At 34.4% G+C, this 26,213-nt stretch overlaps 1 protein-coding gene across 1 annotated transcript in view; it reads right to left on the bottom strand.

Annotated features, from left to right (window-relative positions):
• ABCB5 (ATP binding cassette subfamily B member 5) overlaps positions 1–25,596 on the bottom strand; it is a 116,904-nt gene extending 91,308 nt beyond the window's left edge. The window contains exons 1-10 of the mRNA XM_026507252.1: positions 25,544–25,596; positions 22,117–22,171; positions 20,394–20,544; positions 15,268–15,322; positions 7,460–7,651; positions 7,202–7,373; positions 4,912–5,036; positions 4,654–4,831; positions 3,257–3,370; positions 2,839–2,949 (exon numbers count right to left, since the gene is read on the bottom strand). Of these exons, the coding sequence (XP_026363037.1) occupies positions 2,839–2,949; positions 3,257–3,370; positions 4,654–4,831; positions 4,912–5,036; positions 7,202–7,373; positions 7,460–7,651; positions 15,268–15,322; positions 20,394–20,544; positions 22,117–22,171; positions 25,544–25,596 (1,206 nt within the window). The remainder of the gene's footprint in view (positions 1–2,838; positions 2,950–3,256; positions 3,371–4,653; positions 4,832–4,911; positions 5,037–7,201; positions 7,374–7,459; positions 7,652–15,267; positions 15,323–20,393; positions 20,545–22,116; positions 22,172–25,543) is intronic.
• Between the last annotated feature and the right edge of the window lie 617 nt (positions 25,597–26,213).

Here is a 26,213-nt window from a genome sequence, read left to right as displayed (position 1 = left end):
ACCAAAAATCATATGTTATCTCGGAATTAACTTAACCAGAGACGTAAAGGATCTATATTCTAGAAACTACAGATCACTCATGAAAGACATTAAAAGAAAACACAAAAAGATGGAAAACTATTCCATGCTCATGGATCAGAAGAATAAACACAGTTAAAATGTCTATGCTACCCAGAGCAATCTACACTTTCAATGCTATCCCGATCAAAATACCGATGACATATTTCAAAGAACTGGAACAAATAGTCCTTAAATTTGTATGGAACCAGAAAAGGCCCCGAATCGCCAAGGAATTGTTGAAAAGGAAAAACAAAGCTGGGTGCATCACAATGCCGGATTTCGAGCTGTACCACAAAGCTGTGATCACAAAGACAGCATGGTACTGGCACAAAAACAGACACATAGACCAATGGAACAGAATAGAGAGCCCAGAAATGGACCCTCGGCTCTTTGGGCAACTAATATTTGATAAAGCAGGAAAAAACATCCAGTGGAAAAAAAGACAGTCTCTTCAATAAATGGTGCTGGGAAAATTGGACAGCTACATGCAAAAGAATGAAACTTGACCACTCTCTCCCACCATACCCAAAGATAAACTCCAAATGGATGAAAGACCTCGATATGAGACAGGAATCCATCAAAATCCTGGAGGAGATCATAGGCAGCAACCTCTACGACATCGGCCAAAGCAACCTTTTTCATGACATATCTCCAAAGGCAAGAGAAACAAAAGATAAAATGAACTTGTGGGACTTCATCAAGATTCTGCACAGCCAAGGAAACAGTCAAAAAAACTAAGAGGCAGCCCACGGAACGGGAGAATATATTTGCAAATGATGCTACAGAGAAAAGCCTGGTATCCAAGATCTACAAAGAACTTCTCAAACTCAATACGCGAGAAACAAATAAACAAATCATAAAATGGGCAGAAGATATGAACAGACACTTTTCCAATGATGACATACAAATGGCTAATAGACACATGAAAAAATGTTCAAAATCATTAGCCATTAGGGAAATTCAAATCAAATCCACACTAAGATACTTACGCCAGTTAGAATGGCAAAAATTGACAAGGCAAGAAACAACAATTGCTGGAGAGAATGTGGAGAAAGGGGATCCCTCCTACATTGTTGGTGGGAATGCAAGTTGGTACAGCCACTTTGGAAAACAGTGTGGAGGTCCCTTAAAAAGTTAAAAATTGAGCTACCCTATGACCCAGCCATTGCACTACTGGGTATTTACCCCGAAGATACAGACGTAATGAAGAGAAGGGCCATATGCACCCCAATGTTCATAGCAGCATTGTCCACAATAGCTAAATCGTGGAAGGAACCGAGATGCCTTTCAACAGATGACTGGATTAAGAAGTTGTGTTCCATATATACAATGGAATATTACTCAGCTATCAGAAAGAACGAGTTCTCAACATTTGCTGCAATATGGACGGCACTGGAGGAGATAATGCTAAGTGAAATAAGTCAAGCAGAGAAAGACAATTATCATATGATTTCTCTAATCTATGGAACATAAGAACTAGGATGATCGGTAGGGGAAGAAAGGGATGAAGAAAGGGGGATTATGAAGCATGAGAGACTATGGACTCTGAGAAAGAAACTGAGGGCCTCAGAGGGGAGGGGGGTGGGGGAATGGGATAGGCTGGTGATGGGTAGTAGGGAGGGCACGTATTCCATGGTGCACTGGGTGTTATACGCAACTAATGAAACATCGAACTTTACATCAGCAACCAGGGATGTACTGTATGGTGACTAACATAATATAATTAAAAAACATTAAAGTTAAAAAAAAAAGACTAAATGATGGAGGGTGGAAAAACTCCGTGCTGCATATGTGCCTGCGCACACACGAGTGTGTATATGTATCTAAAAGTGAGGAAGAAAGTACCTGAGACACAAATGCTGGTGCAGTAAAGCTCTTAGGAAAGCGAGGAGGGAAAGGCACAACATGTGCATAATTCCTCCAGGTTAGAGACTAGAAGGTTAAAATGAGATATCACTGTTGAATGGGATAATATCCAGGGACCACCAATAGGTGATGCCATGAATCCAAGACATTTTGATGTGCTCCCAAATGCAGAGTAAAGGAATTTTAGGGAGTTGAAAATGTTTTAGTCAGTTGAATGTAGAAAAGATGCTGCAAAATGTTAACTAGCCCTTCAAGAGTTTTTGGTCCATTACTGATCTATCTTTTCTTCCCTCCTACTCTCCTTCCCTTCCCGCTTTCTCTTTCCCTCCCTCCTTCCTTTCTTCCTTTCTCTTTCTTTCTTTCTTTCTTTCTTTCTTTCTTTCTTTCTTTTTCTTTCTTTCTTTCTTTCTTTCTTTCTTTCTTTCTTTCTTTCTTTCTCTTTTTCTTTTCTTTCTCTCTCTTTCTTTCTTTCCTCTTCCTTCCTTCCTTCCTTCTTTCCTTCCTTCCTTCCTTCCTTCCTTCCTTCCTTCCTTCCTTCCTTCCTTCCTTCCTTCTTCCCTCCCTCCACTTCTTTCTTTCTTTCTTTCTTTCTTTCTTTCTTTCTTTCTTTCTTTCTTTCTTCCTCTTTTCCTTTCTTTCTTTCTTTCTTTCTTTCTTTCTTTCTTTCTTTCTTTCTTTCTTTCTCTTTTCCTTTCTCTCTTTCTTTCTCTCTTTCTTTCTCTCTTTCTTTCTTTCTTTCTTTCTTTCTTTCTTTCTTTCTTTCTTTCTTTCTTTCTCTTTCTCTCCTGAAGTCTCAAAGAAAAGTAGCAAAATCTTGGTCAAAAGGATCCTAAATAATCTCTTAAGAAGAGATCTTAGCCAGCATAAGATAATATCAGAAAATATCACAATTCTATAATTAAATTAAGCTACCTTGACAGATGGTCTTGATGGATAACTGAAAGAAACATTTTTAAATTCCACAGTTCCTTTTATGCATTCTGGTTTATATCCTGTTGTTGAGAAGTTATCTATTGCAGGTTTCTTGGAAAAACAAAGAGAATGTTACAAATCTTCAATGCACTAAGTTGACACTACATCCTAAAAATAGTTTAAAGACGGTTTTCTTTTACAATGTTTTCTTTGCTGTTTCAGAAGTATATTGAGTTAGACATGAAGGTTTCAATAAAACACAATGTCCCTGTAGAAGAGTTAAAAAATCTCTTTCCATAGCCAATTGCCCAACATGGATTTTGCCCACCTTTCTGTTTTAGTGAAATAAGTGCATCAATTTTTTGGTTTCTTTCTCACAGTAATGGTAGTTATCTTTCAAAGCAGTTTGAAGTCTTACCTTATCAATAACCTGGAAAATATTAAAGGCAGCTCCTCTGGCTATAGTGAAGGTTTCAAAGTTAGGGGCTGCAGTTCCAATGCAGTAACTACTATAGATTACACTAAAAAAAACCTATAGGAAAAAGAAAATAATATTTACCCTCCTCAATTATGTAAGAGAGACAATAGAATGAAGTGTATACTTGGTTGACATCAGAGAGATATTAGAGAAATTAGGCGGGAAGGAATGGAAGCTGCTGTCTAAACATAAAGGAAATACAAATTAATTCAAGTATGATAGCTTTTTTAATGTGGAACAACTTTTGATTGTTCCATAAACTTCTTATTACCTGCTGGGAATATCTGCTTACTGAACAGTGCTTACTGGTTGAGGGGGAGGTGAGTTGCACTTCTTCCTTGCTGGTCAATCCCTTAAACTTTACAGAGAAGGATGTCACAGATTGTCACTAGTTTAGAAACATTGTATTATTTCTGTCCAAACTTCTCTGAATTCTTGTATTATTGGACATCTTTCATTTTCAGACAGATACATGTTTGCAAAAAGTGAAATAAGGAAAGAACCCCATAAGCCAGGTGCATTTTCCCTATCTTACAAGTGAGGAAGCTAAGGTTTAGCAAGTCATTTTTCCAAAGTCACACATAAATTGAGAAGTAAGGATGTGCCCCAAATTCCTCATGCTCAAGTTTCATTTCCATAAAAGTTTTAATGATGAAAGTATCAAATCCAAAAGATAACTTTAGCTGACAGAAAAGAAATCTACGTAGAATGGGAAGGCCAAATGAGAACTGAATATATAGACCAGGTCAGTTCAGTTCAGCAAGACAAATTGTTTTTAATCCTGAACTGAACTGTTTATTGTTGAAACTTGGGAGGATAACTGAATAAATTAAAATTTAATGCAAAACTAAGAGTTTTAAGAAAATCTCTAAATTGTGATGTTGGACAGAGCTGTAGATAGTCTGTCTTTAACATTACTATATGCTGAAAGGACAGAGGAAGGGCAGGGAAGTTTAATCTACAGAATATTTCCAGAGGGAAGACATTCAACAAGGTGAATATAGAGTGCCATCTTACCTCAGCAAGTTTGAAAGGAAAAAGTCTTACTAGAGACTGGTCTTTTTGACTGCTGGATTAAGAAAACTCTACATCCCAGTGGAGAATTCATTTATGATTCTTCTAAAAGCATGGTGGTTTTAAAGATACACTGGATGAATAAATCCTGCCAATTCATTACTATAATTTAAAGGTATATACAAATCATTTGATGGAAACAAGTATTTGTTAAAACCATTCATTTTTGGATATTCATGGTCATTCAAAGACAAATTTTTACTAAACTCTAGATAAGAAAAGACTGTATAAGCCAGTTACCTTTGCTCTCAAACAAGACTTACAGCAAGAACAGTTCCGATGGTATAACCAGGTTCTCCACTAAGAATCAAGGAGGTTCCATACCAAAAACCAAGTCCATGGGTTCCATTCAAAAAAAAGTACACTGCACCAAGAGAGAGTTTTGAAGCTATAGCCTTTCTTATGCCAATATCCTTTGCATATTTTAGATTCTGTGTATACCTTAAAAAGACAAAATGCAATGTAACAGACTTTGGGAAAAATAAAACCAAGCAAATATTGTCGTAATTAAAGGAACAGACCTTTGAATTTCTTTTTCCTGGGCCCCAAAGGCTACAACTGTTCGGATTGATGACAAGACTTCTTCTGCCACAGCCCCAGCTTTGGAATAGGCATTTAATTCCTTAGTGGTCAATGAGATGATTATCTGTAACAAACCATGACCACAGTTAACCAAAAAAATGACCGTGAGGCAGTAACAACTTGCAAAGAATATAATTCAGGTAGAATCTAGAACAGCAGAATTTTATTATTGAAAAGCTGCTTAAGATCATTTGATCTAACTTTCTCAGTTTGCAAATGAGGAAAGCAATGGCCAGAGATATTAACTGACTTTTTAAAGTTTCACAGTAGTGAAAGAGCTGAGTGATGTAATCTTCAATCTAAATCTCTATTTTGCCTTCTACAAGTAGAATTTCACTGTTCCCTCCCCATAGTTTTAAAACCTTAGAACATGGGTACTTACATTAATAAAATTGGGAAAGACTTGATTTGGAGATGGGTATTAGGGACACAATCCTTTTTGGGTGCAACTGGTAAGCCTAATTTGACTTGATTTGTTATTATGTAAAAAAGCAAGTCTTCCAGAGGCCATGGGTCACAGAAGCAGGAAGAGGAAGATGATCCTGCATATGTCCGGAGTGTGACCCCTGAAGCTATTACTGCATAATACAGGCTACCTAGTAAATGCTATATCTCTAACAGTAAGAGGTGAGATTTAAGAGACAGAGAGGAAGGATAATATGCTTGTTGATATTAGGCAGGTTTACCTGATTTTTCAAAATTTTAAAATCAGAATGTGCCTTTTTCTCTATTATACATCTGACTTCCTACTCCTTTAATAGTAAAAGATTTCATTTAGTTTAGCACAATGGGTCAGTGAAATGGAAAAGGAAGAAAACTGTCCTCTGAGCTGTGAGTCTTTATTGCCTACTCACATAATAAATTTCATTTTCAAAACACATTCTACATAATTGGAGATGATTTTACATAAGACACACTTGGACAGTTGTTAAAGTCAGAAGGTGGCATAAACTGAGTAATACTAATTATTTTCTGAATTCATGTATATATCACTGGAGAGGAAGCTGCACCTAGCAAAAAGGCTTGTAAATAGCAAATGTTTAATAAATGAATCAAAGTAAGCTAGAAACCACCCACCATGGCTTCTTTAGTTATTTGGATAACTTTGACCTTTGTTTGCTTCTTCTTTACAACCAGTTAATAAAATAGCTGAGCTTAGATTTCCCACTGTTGTTCCTTTTAAACTTCTTATCCACTTTACTTTTCTGGGCAGTTAAGTTTAAGCTCTGATCTCAGCAATATAGAGAGTAATCTTCCTATTGAGGGGGTTCTCATTTCACATATGCTTGGGGATGAAGATTTTTACAAGGGTTATAAGGTCAATACTAGGAAGTCTCATTAAATAAAGATTTCTTGTCTAAACATTGAAGCCTGTTAAAAAATTATTCAGCCATAGAATATTTTTATTGCTGCAAATTCTTTTTTGGTTAAACTTGTATAATGTTAGCAAATAAACTCAGTGAATTTTATGGATTTGATTTCCATAAAGAACAATTAGCTTTGCAAAATTAAAAACCTCATCCATCCCTAAGAATGCACTGAGCCTCCAATCTAGGAGATGGATATATACATTGGTAGAATTGCCAGACTTGATTTGGAGAGAGATATTAGGGATATACTGGTTGTTTTTGGGCTTAACAAAGAACATTAGTTTCAAATCCAGGTTATAAATAGATTAATATCTTGTGCTATACTCACAATAGTGCTAGAAATATAATTTAAAATGAAAATACATATCTGTTTAAAAAATTGAAACAGATTTCTAAAGTACATAAAAGTAGACATTAGCAGACATTTGCAATGTAATTCAAGAGCCTTATAAAAAATATAAACTTGAAATGGCTGACATGGAAGTGTTTACAGTTTTAGGATTTTCTTATTGTGTTCTAGTGAAATGAATTGCACAAATTTTTCTGGAAATTTAGAACACATAAGGCTTTCCCATAATTCTCTATCCATGCTATCATTTGAAGTTGCACTAAGCTACTAAATGAAGAGGAGTTTTTTTAATGTTAGTAAGATATTAAAATTAACTTCATTGTGGCCAAATAACTTGAAGACAAAAAAGTGATTAATAGTGAACAAAATCAAAAGTGTTGGTGATGTTTAATATCCCTTTCCATTTTTAGATATAGGAAATGAATAGAAATGCTTTTTTTGACAAACTTAGTAAAAAACCTACTTCACATTCCTGTTTCCAGTCAACACTGCGTTAGTCATCTAGCTTACCCGAGAAAACATGGCTGCTGAAGCAATTATAAGAGGTGATATGGAGAGAGTCACCAGGGTGAGTTTCCAACCCTTGACCAAACCAATTGTCAGGCCAATAGAAAAAGTAGATATGTTTTGAAACAACAGAGCAATCTTCTCTCCAATACCATCGCTGATTTTGTTGATGTCACTGAAACAAGTAAATAAATGCAGTTAAGTCACTGACATAACATATATGGAAAACAAAGTCAATATACTACACATCCATCCTCTTACTCAGTCATGCGAGTGTTAAGTTCACCAATGTCACAACCATCAAACCATCTGATGTCCTGTGCCAAAACTGAATGGAAAAACTGTTTTCGAATTCTTTTGGTCTGTCGTGCTGCTGTCATAACCCAAAAGGAAATCTGCATGTAGCCAAAAACCAAGGCAGTAACTCCTATTCCAATATAAGACAGAGTCAACCTGAAAAAAGATTATCGGAAATGTTAGTGAGACTCAAGTGCAGTTTTCCCCTTTGTTATAAAAAAAAAAGAAATTTATCATAATATTTGATTGAGAGAATTTGTGCTAGAACATATAAAATAACTAAAAATAAACCTCCATGAGAAATAAAGTACATTGAACACAAAAATCTAGGTTTCCCTAGTCTAGAGTATGTCTCTTTTACATTACTAGTAGAAACTACTATCTTAAAACATTTGCTATTTATATATTCTTTCAATAATTTTTAATACTTTCGTTTGAAAAGTTACATTGAAGTAATTAAGATAGCTGTACATGGAACAGGTGGATGAAGAAATGATAGTAGTCAAAAGCACTGTACAAAATACTTTAAAAAATATATATTATTAAATACAAAATTCAACTTAAGTAATTTGCCTTAAGGAAATATGTAAAAAGATTAATCTAGCTGGATGGTCATGGTAGTTAACAATAAAAAAGAAAAGCTGAAAATAATCTAACAGGAGACCAGATAAATGGAATCATTTAAAAAACGTATGCTGGGTACCCACTATGTGTGAGGTTTTAGAGATATAGTCATGAGCAAGATAATAAGGCCCTCCCTATTCATGAAGAGTTTGCATTCTGATGGGAGGAGACAGACAATACACACAGAAGGAGAATTGCAGGTTGTTCTATGAGGGAAGTAAACAGGGTGATAAGTCACAGAATTAACAGTGAGTAAATGTGGGTTGGGAGAGTTAGTGCAGATAGAGTGGTTAAGAAAAACTTTCTTGAGGAAAGTTCCAAAAGGTAAAATGGAGCCAGCCATAAAAAGAGCAAGAAAAGTGTATTCTAGGGAGACAGAAAAATAATAAGGTCTGAGGCAGGAAAAGGCTTAGCATGTTCCAGGAACAAAAGAACTCCAAAGTGGTATGAAATGATTAAGTCAGAGAATTTAGCTAATATTGTAGGGCAGCCATGGTGCATTGCACAGACTTTATTTTAAGAAAAAAATGTAGACCATCGGAAAATCTAAGTATGGGATGACCTTATCAGTTCAACTTTTAAAAAGATCACTCTGGCTCTTCTATGGAGAATGAATGGAAGTGAAACCAATGGAAGCAGGCAGTTTAGTTAGGAGGCTCTTGCAAAAGCCAGTGTGAGGATAGGAACTTGGATGAAGATGGTGGCAGTTGACGTACAAAGAAATGGACAGATTCTAGTTATATTTTGGAAATACAGCAAACTGAAATTGCCAATGTATTGACTGTGAGGAATGCAGGAAGGGGAGAAATTAAGGATAACTCCTTAGATTTTGATTTGAGCAACTGGGTGAATGGTGTGCCATGTACAGCTGTGGGCAAATGGGAATGGAATAGATTTGTAGGAGATAATCAACTGTTTTGATTAAATACATTAAGACCAAGATGCCTATTAAATATCAAAGTGGGGATCAAGTAAGAAGCTGAAAATGAGAGTCTGAAATGGTTGGAGCAGGGTCTAGGCTAGAGATGTAAATTTGAAAGTCATCAGCTTATAGGTGGTAATTAAAGGACTGGCTGAGACTACCCACAGAGAGAGAAAATTAAGTGTAGATAAAAAAGATAGAGGACCAAGGAATGAGCTCAGGTAGACACGTTAGAGTTTGGGATGAAGAGAAAGAACTTGCAAAGCAAGCTGAGGACTGGCCAACACGGTAGGTAGAAAGCCATGAAAGTGAAGTATCAAGGAAAATACAGAGGAACATACAATTGCTCCCCATTATTCCCAGATTCTGTTGGCAAATCTGCTTGCTCACTAAAGTTTATTTTTAACCCCCAAATCAATACTCAGATGTTTTCATTGTTACTCATGGACATGCACAGAGTGTAAAAAATCTGAGTTGCCCAACAAAGATGTTCCCAGCTGAGGTTGAACAAGGCAACACTGTCTTCTTGTTTCAGCTCTCTCATTATAAACAAGTGTCATTTTTGTGGTATGTGTAGTGCCACCTTTTTCTGATTTTTGTGTTTTTGTCTAATTTTAGATGATTCCACTGTTTAAAATGACTCTTAGGCAGCATGCTTAAGTGCTGTCCAGTATTCCTAAGTGTAAGAAAGCTGTGATGTGACCTATGGAGAAAATATATGTATTAAATAGGTGTCATTCAGGCATGAGTTATAGTGCTATTGACTATGAGTTCAATGTTAATGAATCAACAATATATATTAAATAAGTTGTCTTTAAATGGAAATATATACAAAATGACATTATGTGTTGAATGATGAAAATGTTGTGACCAGAGGCTCACAGGAACCTAACCCTGTATTTACTCTAGTAACAATGGCTTAATATTTGCTTATTCAGTATTCATGACAACTTTAATAAAATAAAACTATTGCAAATAAGAGTTGACTGTTTTCTAATGTTTACAATATTGTAAGAGGAAAATGGGTTATAAAAGCAAATCAAAAGAAGAAATGCAAGATTTGAACACTGAACTATAAAACACTGTTGGGAGAAATTAAAGAAGATCTAAATAAATGGAGAGGTAATCCATGTTTATGGGTTGGAAGACTCAATGTCATTAAGATGAAAATATCCTCAAATTGATGTATAGATTCAATACAGTCCCTATCAAAAATCCCAATAGACTTTTTGGCAGAAATTGGCAAGATGATTCTAAAATGTACATAGAAATGAACAGAAGTCAGAAGAGCCAAAATAATTTTTAAGAAGAACAAATTTGGAGGACTTACAATTCCTGATTTTATTTATTTATTTTCTAAAACTACACTAATCAAGACAGTATGATAGTAGCATAAGAATAGATATATCAATAAATGCAACAAAATTGAAAGAAGAGAAACTAATCCTTATATTTGGACAACTGATTTTTAGCAAAGGTGCAAAGGCAAAGGAGAAAGGAGAATAGTTAATTTTTTCAAGGAATAGTACCAGGACAAATGGATATAGCCATATGCAAAAAAGTTAAAACCTTGCCTCATAACAATCACAAAAATAAACTCAAAATGGATTATAGACCTAAGTGTAAGAGCTAAAATGTTCAAAGTCCTAGAAGAAAATGTAGGAGAAAATCTTTATGATCTTGGTTTAGGCAAAGAATTCTTACATCCAACGGCACAATCCATAAAAGAAAAACTTGATAAATTGTACATCATCATCAAAACTCAAAACTTTTGTGCTTCAAAAGAAACCTTTAATAAAATGAAAAGACTAGCTACAGACTAGAAGAAAGTATTTGCCAATCACACATATGGCAAAGAACTTGTATCTAGAATTTATAAAATAGAATTCTCATAATTCTGTAATAAGACAAATGACACAATTAAAAAGTAGGCGAAATATTTGAATAAATATTTAACCAAAGAAAATATATGAACTCCTAAAAAGTAATGAAAAAAGTGCTCAATATTAGTCACTGGAGAAATGCAAGTTAAAGCCACAATATGATACCACTCCACACCTACTACCATGATTATAATAAAAAAGACAGACAATAAATAAATGTTGACAAGGATATGGAGAAATTGGTGAGATTTGTTGGTGAAAAAGTAAAATGGTGTAGCCACTTTGGAAAAGCAGTTTGGCAGTTTCTTAAAAAGACAAACATAACTTACCATATGACCCAGCAATTCCACTCCTAGGTATCTACCCAAGAGATTAAAAACGTATGTATACACAAAGACTTCCATATTGACGTTCATAGAAGCATTATTTTTAAGTAGCCAAAACCCAGAAACAATCCAAATATCCATCAACTAGTGAACAGAGAAACACTGCAGGTGTACCCCTGCAATGGATTACTACTAAGCAATAAAAAGCAATAAACTACTGACACATGTTACAACATCGATGAAACTCAAAAACATTATGCTAATAAATCAAAGATGCCAGATACCCTACGTATTATATGTTTCCATACACATGCAAAGTCCAGGTGATGGAAATCTTTTAGTGACAGAAAACAGATAAGTGGTTGCCTGGGGGCTGAGTGTGGGAATCGGGACTGACTACAAAGGAGGGATCTCTGTAGAGTAATGGAAGTGGGCTAAAAATGGATTGTGGTGATGGTTGTACAACTCTGTCAGTTTACTAAAAATCATTGAATTGTACAGTTGAAACTGCTGAGCTTTATGATAAGCAAATTATGCCTCAATAAAGCTGTTAAAATCATATGAACAGTATAATTCCAATTATATTAAAATTATATATGCCCACTCATACATGTAAAAAAGTTGTAATAATATAAACCAAAACTAATGTTTATTATCTATTGGTGACAGGATTATAAGTGATTTAATTTTCTTTGTGCATTTTATCTTTTTACACTATGTACAATGAAAATATTAAGCATTTAATCAGAAAAAGTAATTAAAATAATTTTTACAGAAACACTGATGCACTTTTTAAGAGACTATTCCTTAAAACAAAGAAAACAACACATTCAATTTATTTCAAATGAAAGACACTATACTTATTAACTCCTCATTTATCTAGTAATCAGACTTCCAAACTACCTGGGACCTAGGAGAAGAAACCCCAGTAGTCTCAGAGCCTGGGTATTTTATTTTGCATCAGGAAATGAAACTACCTTCATGGTCTAAGTCTTCTGATTCAAAATTGCATGCAAAGTAAGGTTGATTTAATGGCTTCATTTATTGAGCATTTATTTTGTGTTAAATATTATGTCAGGCCCTTGACATACCTGAGTATCACTGAATCTTCAGGAAGTATAAACATCACATTTTACAGATGAAGAAACTGAAGCTTACAGAAGTTACCCAACAGCTTCTATAATTAAAAAGTGGCAGAGCCCAAGATCTGAATCCTGAATCCATGATCTGAATTCTGAACTTATAATCTGAATCACTTTAGCAATATTTTTGAGGGGAAAGGGTTCTCAAGAAGATTTGGGAAACCCTGTATACCTATCATTATTCCTCATTGGAAACTGATAATATACATGAACATATCAAAATATCAAAAAGTAAAGAAATTGTTTAATTTTGTTCAACTCTTTTGTTCAACTCAACTCAATTGTCTCAGACCAATTAACTATGAACATCCACCGCCTTTTACAACGTATCACCTATTAACAGTCCCACTGTACACAGTCCGGGAATTATTCGAGGCCACTACTTGATGCAGCAAAAACTGCTATCAGCCAATATCTGATTTTATCTTCTTCCTAAATAAGAGAACCTCCATTTTATTTGAGGGGCAATATGCCCAGCTCAAATGGATGTGGTCATAGGACCACAAAGACAGAAGGTACCAACTCCCTAATGGCTTTTGAGCCTTATTTCATACTTAGAGTACCTACTTTCAGATATTTATATGTGAGAGAAATAATTTCTATCATGGTTAAACAACTATTATAATGGATTTTACATTAAATGCAATTGAACTAAATCTAACACAGCTATGGTCGTATAGTTCACCCCTTCATTTTCAAGTAGATTATGAAAGATATATCAGAAGTAGCAAAAGGGAGGGAACAAGTTGCTTAGAAATTCATATGGAATTAATCAATTAAGAAAAGGAGACATCATATTTACCAGCAATTACCTTTTTTTTTTGAAGATTTTATTTATTTATTTGACAGAGAGAGAGGCAGCGAGAGAGGGAACGCAAGCAGGGGGAGTGAGAGAGGGAGAAGCAGGCTTCCCGCTGAGCAGGGAGCCCGATGTGGGGCTCGATCCCAGAACCCTGGGATCATGACCTGAGCTGAAGTCAGACGCTTAACGACTGAGTCACCCAGGCGCCCCTACCAGCAATTATCTTGGGACTATTTAGTCATTATGATTTGGATTCAACAAGAAAATACTCAATTATTTTCAGAATATTTGGTAAATAAAACAAGGATACAGGTTGAACATTAAAATGTTAAACTTACAGAAAGCTATGAGTCATTGTCTTTGGAAAATAACATGGGTGGAATAAAATTCTTTGGTTCCTGATGATTATAGCTGAAAGAGGTATTATCTTATGCTTAACAAAAAAGAAGATATAAAGCAATGATTCCCATAAATGTGTTCATTAAAACATTAGTTTCACAGGATGTTACCAGGTGTTTGGGGAAAAAATTAGGTTTTATAGTCAAATAGGTTTTAATAACTTGGAGTAAATGGAGTTTTACTACAATTATCTGTCCTGTATGTATCCAAGAGGGGGCTGCCAGATATAACACTTTCAAAACCAGTTTGATCACAGAACAGTTTTTTTCTTCATGTATCTCCAATATTCCAAAACAGAACACCAGTTTGAGAAACAATAGCATAACAAATACTATAGTATAAATGTTAAGAATTTTTTTTGGCAAATGTTGTAACCTTCTAATAATTGTACACAGACGTATCTTTTCATTTTCTTCTTCTTTTTTTTTTTAAACTGTTCTCTAAATGGATGGTCCTATTTTTAAAAGTTCCAAACTTCTTTGTAAGGAACTCAAACTTCGTAATTATACATCAGAACCCTGGTTTGACATTGTAGGAACAGAATTCAGTAGAAGGCAATACACTGGATTTCAATTAGGAATTTTCAGATGAACCAATATAAAGAAATTTTACATAGAATTTGCTAAAAACCAGAACTGTCTCTCAAAGAAAGTTGAGGCTGCAGCAAAGTACAACTGGAGAGGGCGCCATTTACATTGCATGGAACAGTGCTGCACAATAAAACTTTCTGTGATGAAGAAAACATTCCATATCTGTGACATTCAAGGTGGCACCAGCCAGATGTGGCTACTGAACAGTTGAAATGTGACTGTTAATGAGGAACTAAATACTTAAGTTTTACTCAGTTTTAATTAATTCAAATTTAAATAACCATATGTAGCTGTGGCTAACAAATTGGACAGTGCAGGTCAAGAATTAAGGCCCAGAGAGTTTCACTGCAATGTGATAGGTGTCCCTTAGGTTGTGCAACATGCAGGCTTCACTTTTGGGAGAAAAATGAGGGATCTCTTAGGTCGGTAGCAAAAACTCTCATAATTTCAGTGAGACACTACAAAAGTCCAGTGCCTATACTCAGTAAGGCAGCATCTAACAAACTTAACACATGACAAAGGAAACGATACTGTTTAATACATAAACTGAATGTCCTTATAAGTTATTTACTTCAGATTTCACAATTTTTAGTTTGAATACATTACCATAATAGGATGAAAATTAGTCTTCAAAATTGTCCATAAAACTTTAACTGTTTTAATTTTTTATATTATTTTATTATTTTTACTATTTGTTGCACATGACTTTTTGGTTTTTAAAGTATAGAAGTAAGGTTTGTAAGGAAAATAATTTGAAAAAAAGGAAAAACAAATTCTTCAGGCCTTTAGGATATGTACCTTCAATTCTAGAAGGCAAAATTGGCCTAAAAATGCAAATCCCAAAATGAATTTTCTATTGACGAAAATTCTGTCAAATACAACCTAAAGCATATGAGCCTATATACCTTTCGAATCAAAGAAAAAATTATGTAATAGTTATATTTTATATATCTAATGAAAGAAAAGGACTCGTTTGCTTTAATCATTTACATGTGATATTCATGTTCAAACCTGTTTTTTCCTTGTAAGTACTGAATAAAACAGCATGCAACAAACATGATATTAACATTTTATTTGGACTTACTTAATCATATCTTCATTCAGCTTCTCTTGAGACTGAGTACAGTTCTGGTAATTTGCTGTAAAACAGTGTTTTAAATCATGAAAGCAATTAATTTATAATTGGCCACACTGTTTCATACATAGCCCTCAAAACCAAATATAATACATTCTCAAGAATATGGACTTAATATCTTAGATTTATAATAATTTTAACTTTCTATTCTTTAAACTAAAATTTGAAACAGTTATCTCTGGTCTCAAAAAGAACTCATGCAATGTGAAAAATTACAAGGAAATATTAACCATGTAGCTCATACCTGGAAAAAAATTCTTTAGGACATCTATGAATCCAGGAAACAGTTGTGTAAGTAATAGTAATAGAACTCACTTTTCCTGCTGAGATTATGCATTTAGAATTCAGTTTGAGATACCCCAGGGAATAATTTAGAAAGTCCAAGAAAAGCAAGAACACATAGGAAAGTTCTAGAAGTAATAGTCATAGCAAAAATTTAAGTGAAGCTCATTGAAATATGTTGGGTATAACAAGGACAGCAACATAATAAAACAGTATTTAAAATAATCTTTGGGTTGTAAGTTTTATATGCAAACTTTTCTATATATCTTCTACTAAAAAATATACCATACATGAGTTATTATATCAAGGTCATGATTTCACAAGCAGCACAAAACAGTGGTCAGTGTCCACTATCATAATTTGCTTTCTTAAACCTCTATAATAAACTTTTTTTCCAGATTTATTTATTTATTTTAGATGGAGAGAGTGAGTGTAAGCAGAGTGAGAGACAGAATCTCAAGCAGACTCCATGCTCACTGTGGAGCCTGATACGGGGCTCCATCTCATGACCCTGAGATTATGACCTGAGCCTAAATCAAGAGTTGGGTGCTTAACTGACTGAGCCACCCAGGTACCCCAAAACCACTATAATGAACATTTGAAATGAATTCCGATCCCTTGTCTATTCTTTCACATAACCACAACGACATCACATATGATAATGTCTACGATATTTATTTATATGCAAACAATTTTTCCCTTATTCCATTCATGGAATTATGGTAGGAAAAAATTTTAAAGCAGTTTATTCCATATATTACAATTAACACAGAAGTACTAAACTGTAGTGGAAAGTTTTAATGAGATTAACTGAGCTAATAAAGAGAATAAACATTGTTTCCGAAAATGGTACCTAAAAATCACATGAAAATGGCATATTCTCATTTTGGAGATTATATTAACAGAGGTAGTATGTGCAAAAGTTCAGTGCTGGCACAAAAATGAGCCCCTGATCAGTGACAGCAATTATTCATATTTCCATATGTAGAAGCAAATAATCCTCCTCTACATTCCTCCAGAAAATCAATGCTAAGTCGAAGGTGTATTTGATGTCCTCACTTCTCTTTAATAATATGTCATGATAAATCAATAATATCAATGTATTTATCTAAACCTTTATCAAGCCTTTTTACATGCTCTCCACATTTGGCAGACTACGTAATGAAATTCAAAAAACCTGGAGAAGCCTTAAACAAAATCAAAAATTAAAATCAAAGCAATATCAGTTGCTATGTACTGCCCATCCTATCTAAAGCTGGTAAAAGAATCAATTATAGAGCAGCTCTAACAAAAGGAATGGTCCCAAGCATATTGACTTAGGTTGCTAGGTTTTTTCTTCCCTCCTTCTTTCACTCATTAATTTGAAGAGAGGGGCACAGTTGGCAGTCAATAAATATTTACTTAGTGAATTAGTGGCTCCATTTGTTTAATAAACAGAATATCATCCTTAATTTACTTTCTATCATTAAAATATTAAAAATTAGTAACTCTGTAGACAGGAGATTGTCACATGAAAGGACCTACAGGTGGAAGTGATGGATTTATTCTGCTCAAACAAGACTGGGACACTTCAAATATTAGCCTTCAGATGGAAAACAAGAGGATATAAATTAGTATTTAAAGTTAAATAGGACACAGAGGGGGGTATGGTATATAAAGCTAGGCTTATGTCTAAAAGACAATCCAGGTTTTTAAAAAAAATTATTAAATCCAATTTAATTAACATATAGTTTATTATTTTCAGGGGTAGAATTTAGAGATTCATCAGTTGCATATAACACCCAGTGCTCATTACATCAAGGGCCCTCCCTTAATGCCCATCACCCAGTTACCCCATCCCCCGACCCACCTCCCCTCCAGCAACCCTCATTTGTTTCCTACAGTTAAGAGTCTCTACGGGTTGTTTCCCTCTCTGCTTTTGTCTTATTTTATTTTTCCTTCCCTTCCCCTATGTTCATCTGTTTTGTTTCTTAAATTGCAATATGAGTGAAATCAGATGGTATTTGTCTTTCTCTGACTGACTTATTTCACTTGGCATAATACCCTCTAGTTCCATCCACGTCATTGCAAATGGCACGATTTCATTCTTTTTGATGGCTGAGTAATAGTCCTAAATATCTATATCTATATCTATATCTATATCTATATCTATATCAATATGCCACTTCATCTTTATCCATTCGTCTGTTGCTGGACATCTGGGCTTTTTCCATAGTTTGGCTATGTGGACATTACTGCTATAAACACCCTTTGAATCAGCACTTTTGTATCCTTTGGATAAATAAATATCTAGTAGTGCATTTGCTGGCCGTAGGGTGGCTCTATTTTTAACTTTTTGAGGAACCACCATATTGTTTTCCACAGTGGCTGTATCAGGTTGCATTCCCATCAACAGTGTAAGAGGGTTCCAATTTCCTCCCCATTCTTGCTAACACCTGTTGTTTCCTCAGTTGTTAATTTTAGCCATTCTGACGAGTCTGAGGTGGTCTCTCATTAGGGCTTTGACTAGTATTTCCCTGATGCCGAGTGATGTTGAGCATCTTTTCATATGTCTGTTGGCCATCTGCATGTCTTCTTTGGAGAAATGACTGTTCATGTCTTCTGCCCACTTCTTGACCAGATTTTTTGGTTTTTGGGTGTTGAGTCTGGTAAGTTCTTTATATATAGATTTTGAAGACTAGCCCTTTATCTGATATGTCACTTTTGAGTATCTTCTCCCATTCTGTAGGTCGCCTTTGGGTTTTGTTGATTGTTTCCTTTTTTGTGCAAAAGCTTTTTACCCTGATGAAGTCCCAATAGTCCATTTTTACTTTTGTTTTCCTTGCTTCTGGAGACATGTCTAGCAAGAAGTTGCTGTGGCTGAGATCAAAGAGGTTGCTGCCTCTAGGATTTTGATGGATTCATCTCACATTTAGGTCTTTCATCCTTTTTGAGTTTATTTTCGTGTATGGTATAAGAAAGTGGTCCAATTTCATTCTTCTGCATGTGGCTGTCCAATTTTCCCAACACCATTTGTTGAAGAGACTATCTTTTTCCACTGGATATTCTTTCCTGCTTTGCCAAAGGTTAGTTGACCATAGAGTTGAGGGTCCGTTTCTGGGTTCTCTATTCTGTTCCATTGATCTATGCATCTATTTTTGTGCCCGTGCCATACTGTCTTGATGTTTACAGCTTTGTAATACAGCTCGAAGTCTGGAATTGTGATGCCTCCAGGTTTGGTTTTCTTTTTTAACATTACATTGGTTATTTGGGGGTTTTTTCTGGTTCCATACAAATTTTAGGATTGTTTGTTCCAGGTCTGTGAAAAATGCTGGTGGTATTTTGATAGGGATTGCACTGAATGTGTAGATTACTCCAGGTAGCATAGACATTTGAATAATATTTGTTCTTCCAGTCCACGAGCATGGAATATTTTTCCATTTCTTTGTGTCTTCCTCAATTTCTTTCATAAGTATTCTACAGCTTTTAGAGTACAGATCTTTTACTTCTTCGGTTAGGTTTATTCCTAGGTATCTTATGGTTTTTGGTGCAATTGTAAATGGGATCGATTCCTTAATTTCTCTTTCTGGTGCTTGTTAGCGTACAGAAATGCAACAGACTTTTGTGCACTGATTTTATATCTTGTGACTTTGCTGAATTCCTTTATCAGTTCTACAAATTTTTTGGTGGAGTCTTTCTGGTTTTCTACATAGAGTATCATGTTATCTGCAAAGAGTGAAAGTTTGACTTCTTCTTTGCTGATCTGGATGCTTTTTATTTATTTTTTTGTTTAAGGCTAGGACTTCCAGTACTATATTGAACAACAATGGTGAAAGTGGACCATCCCAAGACAGTCCAGGTTTTAATAACACATTTATCTCAGTCATAATAAATAGCTATAAGGATGCTTTCTACTGTGTAATTTGGAGAAAAACATATAAAACCAGGGAATTACTAATATTTTTAATATTCATCAGATCAAAAAAGACTATGGATACTCAGCATGTCAGTGCATAGATTTGCTGGATTTGCATCTAAAGAATGTTACCTTTAAGGACATGATCCTGAAACAGGATACTACAAAGGTAATGATATATGAAGGACATTTATTAATTATGGGAAAACAGAACCCTTTTTCCCCCATACCTGATTGTTAGGTTCCCCTCCTATCTTTATTCAGGATTTTTGTCTCTAGTACCATAATTTTCTGTATATTCATTTTGGCTTCCTTGCTGTATTATGTTCTACAATGCCATGCATGTCTATATGCTATTAACGAAACTCTAAGCAGCTGAGAGATTTTGTTATTCTTGCCTTCTCCTTTTTAAAGGGTGAATTATAGATTAATGCCCAGGAATGGCCCAAGCCTTTGGTTAAATCATGATATAATCACCACTTCTGATGAAAATTATTTAATTTCCTAGACAGAAAAGTTGAGGTACACTCAGTATCAGATGATTTTTATATACCATGAGCAGTTCACTCCTGGGTCTCCAGCCTACTGGCCCACCCTGAAGATTTTGGACACATCAGCTTCCATAATGGCATGAGCCAATTCCTTAAGATAAATTTCTTTCTCTCTGTCTCTATCTCTATACACACACACACACACACACTCACATCTTATTGATTTGTTTCTTTGACAAATGTTAATACAAATTTTGGTTCTTCAGTCCCTGGCAATATAGAAGAATAAATGACTAATATACATATTATGTAGATACTGCTTGATAACACAAAAATCTGTATTATGAGCTGTTTTATTTAATGCTTTTGATTCCCCAGAAATACAGAAAAGTAAATATTGTACTCACTTGTGTTGGTTTTGCCTAGACATGCACTAATAAGGTCATCACTCATTTCTCCTAAAATCAGTGACATTAGAGGAAGACAGGCTCCATTTACCAGTGATGCCAGTAATCCCAAGATCATGAGTGTGATGTCCAGTCCATCAGCAAAACGGAACTGAGAAAAACAAAACATGGTGGCATTATAGCTATAAAACACAAAACTAAAACGAACCTACAGTTTTTGCCATCAAGTAAATGTTATTTGATAAATTAAGAGACTAAATAAATGTATAAAATCATGGAAAAGTATTTATAAATAAAGTAAAAATAAATCCCTGATCTTAAAGACTTACAGTGTATTTTGAAGAACTGTTGAAAAATATAAGTAGAAAAATCAGTACAAATTATACATTTGCAACAACATCTGTGACACAGGTCAGATCAGATGTGGGTATGAATTAGGTTGATTCTGGAATAAATATATTTTGAAAAATTGCATTGACAGTATCTTGGCTTATGGACAGCTGAACTTCAAACTCTCAATTCCTTAGGCTTATCAGCATCATAGCAACGATACAACTAAGTGCAGTGAACAGTAATCATGTAGTAAAAATTAGTTCATCAAATGTAATAAATTATATTTTTCATTATTATTTTAAATTACTTGGATTTTTTTCTACCCAGGACAACATCTATTCTTTAATTAAGGGTCTGTAATAATTTGCAAGGCTGTTCAGAAAAATAACTGAAAGCCAAATACTGATTGCTTTATATTCTATTCTATAGCAGATCCCAACAATGTTATTCCAAAACAAAAACATGAACAAAACTTGAAAATGTGGGTTATTTAACTTACTGAGAAGTCAAGATAAAATGTATAATGGTACTGAAATGAAATTAGATTTGTATAAAGCAAGAGGAACTTAGTACATATTATATGAGTAAAGACTGGAAAAATTTAATGTTTTTTCATTTATTCATGTGATTGCTAATAAATATTTATGAAGTAATTGCCAGAATATTGTACTTGGTATTCCAGATGATAAGAGGGTATCTGCTTCTCCACCTTTCCCCAGAATAGTGTGTTATCTCCTTGATAAAGTTTGTCATGTTCTGCTACGTCCCATGTTTTTTTAGAATTTGACTTCTGAAAAATGAGGTACTATTTCATGTGAATTTCTAATGACACCGACAGCCAGGCTAACACAGAGATTAGAGTAGGTAGAGGAGTTGTTTTGGGAACACATTCCTGAAAATGCTCCTTAAACATAATCCTAAAGAAATGTGCTCATATACTTTTTTATGTATAGGTTTTACAAAACATTCAGATAATTATTTTCTATTTCAAAAGAATTTATACGCTTAAAAAATAACAAAGCAACTTATATCAATGTATTCTCATTAGGAAATACTGAAATATAAACATAAAATAGTAAAAGTCACTCATAATTCCCCACCTCTTAGAAATAGACTCTGATAACATTTATGCCTCATATACACATACACACTTTTTTTTTTTTTTTCAAAATTGGGATCATTGTATAAATACTGTGCTTCTTTTCTTATTACTATTATGGGACTGTTGCGTTGATTATGTTTTTTCCTATTGGAGATAATATTTTGATTAATTACTTTTTAAATTTCCCTTTACCCCTCAATAGAGGGGTATACTATCAATCATTTTATGTACTATTGACAATTTCCTAAAATTTTTGGATACACATACTTTCTAATTGATTTCACTTACTATCTCAATAGGTCCAACAACTTGTTTTCTTACTTTGGGAAGTTCTTGTGGTTTCCTGGAAAATAAATGTTGAAGATGGAAAGATTACAATGTAAATATAATTTGCAAAATTTTCCGATTAAAATTGTTTTGAAGTAAAAAAAAATTGTTTTGAAGTATCAAACTTCACTCTTAGCAAATCTGCATCAACACTGAAATTTTAAAAACACACTTAATGATACACAGTACAAATATTTTTATTATAATCAACGGGAAAGTAAGTTGTCACTGGCTGTCTCTACATTAGTTAGGGTAACAACTGAAGGCATACCTCTGAAGTAGAATTTTTAAATTGTGGTAAAATACATGTAACATAGAATTCACCATCTTAACTAATTTTAAGTGTACAGTTCGTTGGTATTAAGTACATTCATATTGTGCTACCATCACCACCATCCATCCATAGAACTCTTCATCTTTTGAAAAACTGGTTCTGTACCCTTTAAACAGTAATCCTCCTTCTTCTCTCTTGCCTTCAGCTTCAGGAAACTATCATTCTATTTTCTATCTCTGTGAATCTACCTTAGGTGTCTCATGTAAGTGGAACCATATAGTATTTTGTTCTTTTCTGTTGGGTTTATTTCACTTAGCATAGTATCTTCAATGTTCAGCTATGTTGCAGGGCATGTCAGAAGTTTTCTCCTTTTTAAGGCTCATTATTATTCCACTGTATATACATACCACTTTTGTTTATCCATCCATCCATTCATTCATCAGTCAATGAACACTTCAGAGTGTTCCCGCTTTTTGGCTACTGTGAGTAATGCTGCTATTAATATGGGTATATAAATATCTTTTCAAGTCCCTGCTTTCAATTATTTTGAGTATACGGGAATTGTTGGATCACATGATAATTCCATTTTTAATTTTCTGAGGAACCATCATACTGTTTTCCACAGCAGCCACACCATTTCATATGCCTATCAACCATGGACATGGTTTCTCTACATCATCACGACCACTTGCTATTTTCTATTTTATTTTAATAGCATCCACCTTAATGGGTAAAAGGTGGTGGATTAGAATTTTTAAGCTTTTGTAACAAATTGCTCAAAAGCAACTGTAAGCTTTAAATGAAAGAAGTCCTAGTAAGTATACATTAAGTAAATATACTGTGAATTTTGTCCACCACTGAAAATTTCATTTCTTAGCTCACATTTCAAGAAAGTTGAGATGAAAAATGTAAATTGTATTCACTGATTTCAGGGAAATCTGTCAATTAAATACACACACACACACACACGATTCTTTTTTGTTTGTATTTTGTTATCCCTATGTCTTATGGGTGTACATTTAAAAATTTTTAAATTAAATTCAATTTAGTTAACATATAGTGTATTATTAGTTTCAAGGGTAGAATTCAGTGATTCATCAGTTGCATATAACACCCAGTGCTCATTACATCAAGGGCCCTCCCTTAATGTCCATCACCCAGTTACCCCATCCTCCCACCCATTTCCCCTCCAACAACCCTCAGTTTGTTTCCTATAGTTAAGAATCTCTGGGGTGCCTGGGTGGCTCAGATGGTTAAGCTTCTGCCTTAAGCTCAGGTCATGATCTCCAGGTCCTGGAATCAAGCCCTGCATAGGGCTCCCAGCTCGGCAGGGAGTCTGCTTCTTCCTCTCCCTCTGCCTCTCCCCTTGCTCATGCTCTCTCTCTGTATCTTTCTGTCTCATATGAATAAATAAAATCTTAAAAAAACCTATTAAGATAAAGAGTCTCTATGGGCTGCCTCTCTCTCTCTGTTTTTGTCTTATTTTATTTTCCTTCCCTTCCCCCATCTAAAACTTGTTTCTTAAATTCTACCTATGAGTGAAATCAGATGGTATTTGTCTTTCTCAGACTGACTTATTTCATTTGGCATAATACCCTCTAGTTCCAACCACGTCATTGCAAAAAACACGATTCCATTCTTTTTGATGGCTGAGTAATATTCCTGTGTGTGTGTGTGTGTGTGTGTGTGTGTGTGTGTGTGTGTATCACTTCATCTTTATCCATTCATGTGTTGCTGGACATCTGGGCTTTTTCCATAGTTTGGCTATTGTGGACATTACTGCTATAAACACTGGGGTGCATGTACCCCTTGGAATCAGCACTTTTGTATCCTTTGGATAAATAAATACCTAGCAGTGCAATTGCTGGGCCATAGGGCAGCTCTATTTTTAACTTTTTGAGGAACCGCCATACTGTTTTCCACAGTGGCTGCACCAGTTTGCATTCCCACCAACAGCACAAACACGAAAGATTCTTAAACATTAATGGAAGACTGGAGGTCATCAGATTAAGTTTTCTAAAAAAGACACCACAGAAAGATGAACTTCTGACTCGTCTCTCCAGCTTTATCACATATTGTTCTGTCAGCTTTGATAAATGACAAGTCACTTAATTTTATTCCCTCTGAGGTTAATAATTTACTTAAGTACTGGGCAAATCTGCTCTGAGATGTTTCACAGATGACAAGTGCTTTAAGATTGTATAGTCCTTCCATTATTCCAAATGATGATTTTAAAGTTTTTTTATTTTATTATTTAAGTAATCTCTACACCTGATGGGGCACTTGAACTCATGACCCCTGATATGTATGCTCCTCCAACTGAGCCAGCCATGTGTCCCCCAAATGCTGATTTTAAAGAGTAAGACTCACTATGCTCTCTTTTGATAAATTTTGTTTCAGGGAAACATTTCTGTCACCCATTGACCTTTATGAAAAGCCTTGGAAGGAAGGCTCAGGTGGTCTTTTGAAAGTCTCTCTTCTATCAGAGTTGAAAGTAGAGAAGAGTACATGGGCAGATACAGTGGGAAATCCCTTTCTGGCTATTTGCAGCCCTGCATTAATGAAACAGGCGATCAAAAGGGGTCTCTTGAATTTTTCAGCTTATATAACTAAATGTAACACAATTATTATAGTAAAAGTGAAACTAAAATAGACTTTAAACCATCTCAATTTTAAATCTTTAAATTAATGGATTATAGGTATAGAAAATTTTTATAACATATACACATACATACATACACAGACATCCATTTAGTGAAAAAATGATCAGAATCCAGTATTTTCTTTCATTAACTGTACCACATGGAATAAATGTTCCATAGAGAATTGAACTGAAAATATTCAGGTATTTCTCCTCTCATATTGGTAAGGTACAAGAAATTCAGAAGAGAGATCTGAAGAACTAAAAGTACTAAATCAATAAATCCTATAGTTATTACACTTCCTAAAGTTACTTTTAAGCCAGTTGTAACAGTGATTAAGATGAGGTCCAGAAAAATGCAAATAGCACTGTATTTTTGGAAAAAAATTATAAACATTTTTGCTACAGCTTTGAAAAGGATAGGTATATTTGAAGTTGCAGAACATTTTTTGTAGAATTTAGGCAAAGCTTACCCATTTCTCTGATAATTTTCTTGCATCTCTTCAGCTCTTTCAGAATTTGCCATCATATTTACAATTCAATTCTTCTGAAATATTAAGAAATATATCATGACTGTGTAAAATGTCATCATGTAGTTGATATAAAGCATTCTTAAATCCCTAAGAGCTTCTGAAAAAGTATGCTACTGAGTTTCACCTTGTCTTTCTACTCTGCACCCTAAATGAAGTTTCTGGTTAGGAAGCTCATTTTTTCAGATGTTATCATTGAATTTATAATTTTGTTTCTTCATTCTGGGCTTAGATTTGGAGCTAATAAAAATTCTAGAAACGAAATAAAAGGAAAGCCAGATTCCGTGGACAATGCGTGTTTTTCAGGACACTGGATTTTATTCCTATTCTGCCACTGATTTGATTGTAATTGATGAAACTTTTAAACTTCTCATGCTTATTTTTCTCTATAAAAAGTTGATGCAATAGTTTCTGTTAGTCAGCAATTTGAGCAAGTAGGGCTTTCTAATTTACCAAATATAAGCAAGTTAGAGCTTATATCATGTATAAATAGCTGTCAAAAAAGTAGAATATTTTGAAAACCCATTGATCATTAAAATTATATTAAGAATAATTTATTCTTCCTTTGGATGACACTTCAGAATCCTAGCTTGTCTTAAGATTGCAATTACGT

Source organism: Ursus arctos, unplaced genomic scaffold (genome assembly GCF_023065955.2).
Source record: "Ursus arctos isolate Adak ecotype North America unplaced genomic scaffold, UrsArc2.0 scaffold_3, whole genome shotgun sequence".
Lineage (NCBI taxonomy): Eukaryota > Metazoa > Chordata > Mammalia > Carnivora > Ursidae > Ursus > Ursus arctos.
This window is presented reverse-complemented; position numbering and strand designations above follow the sequence as displayed.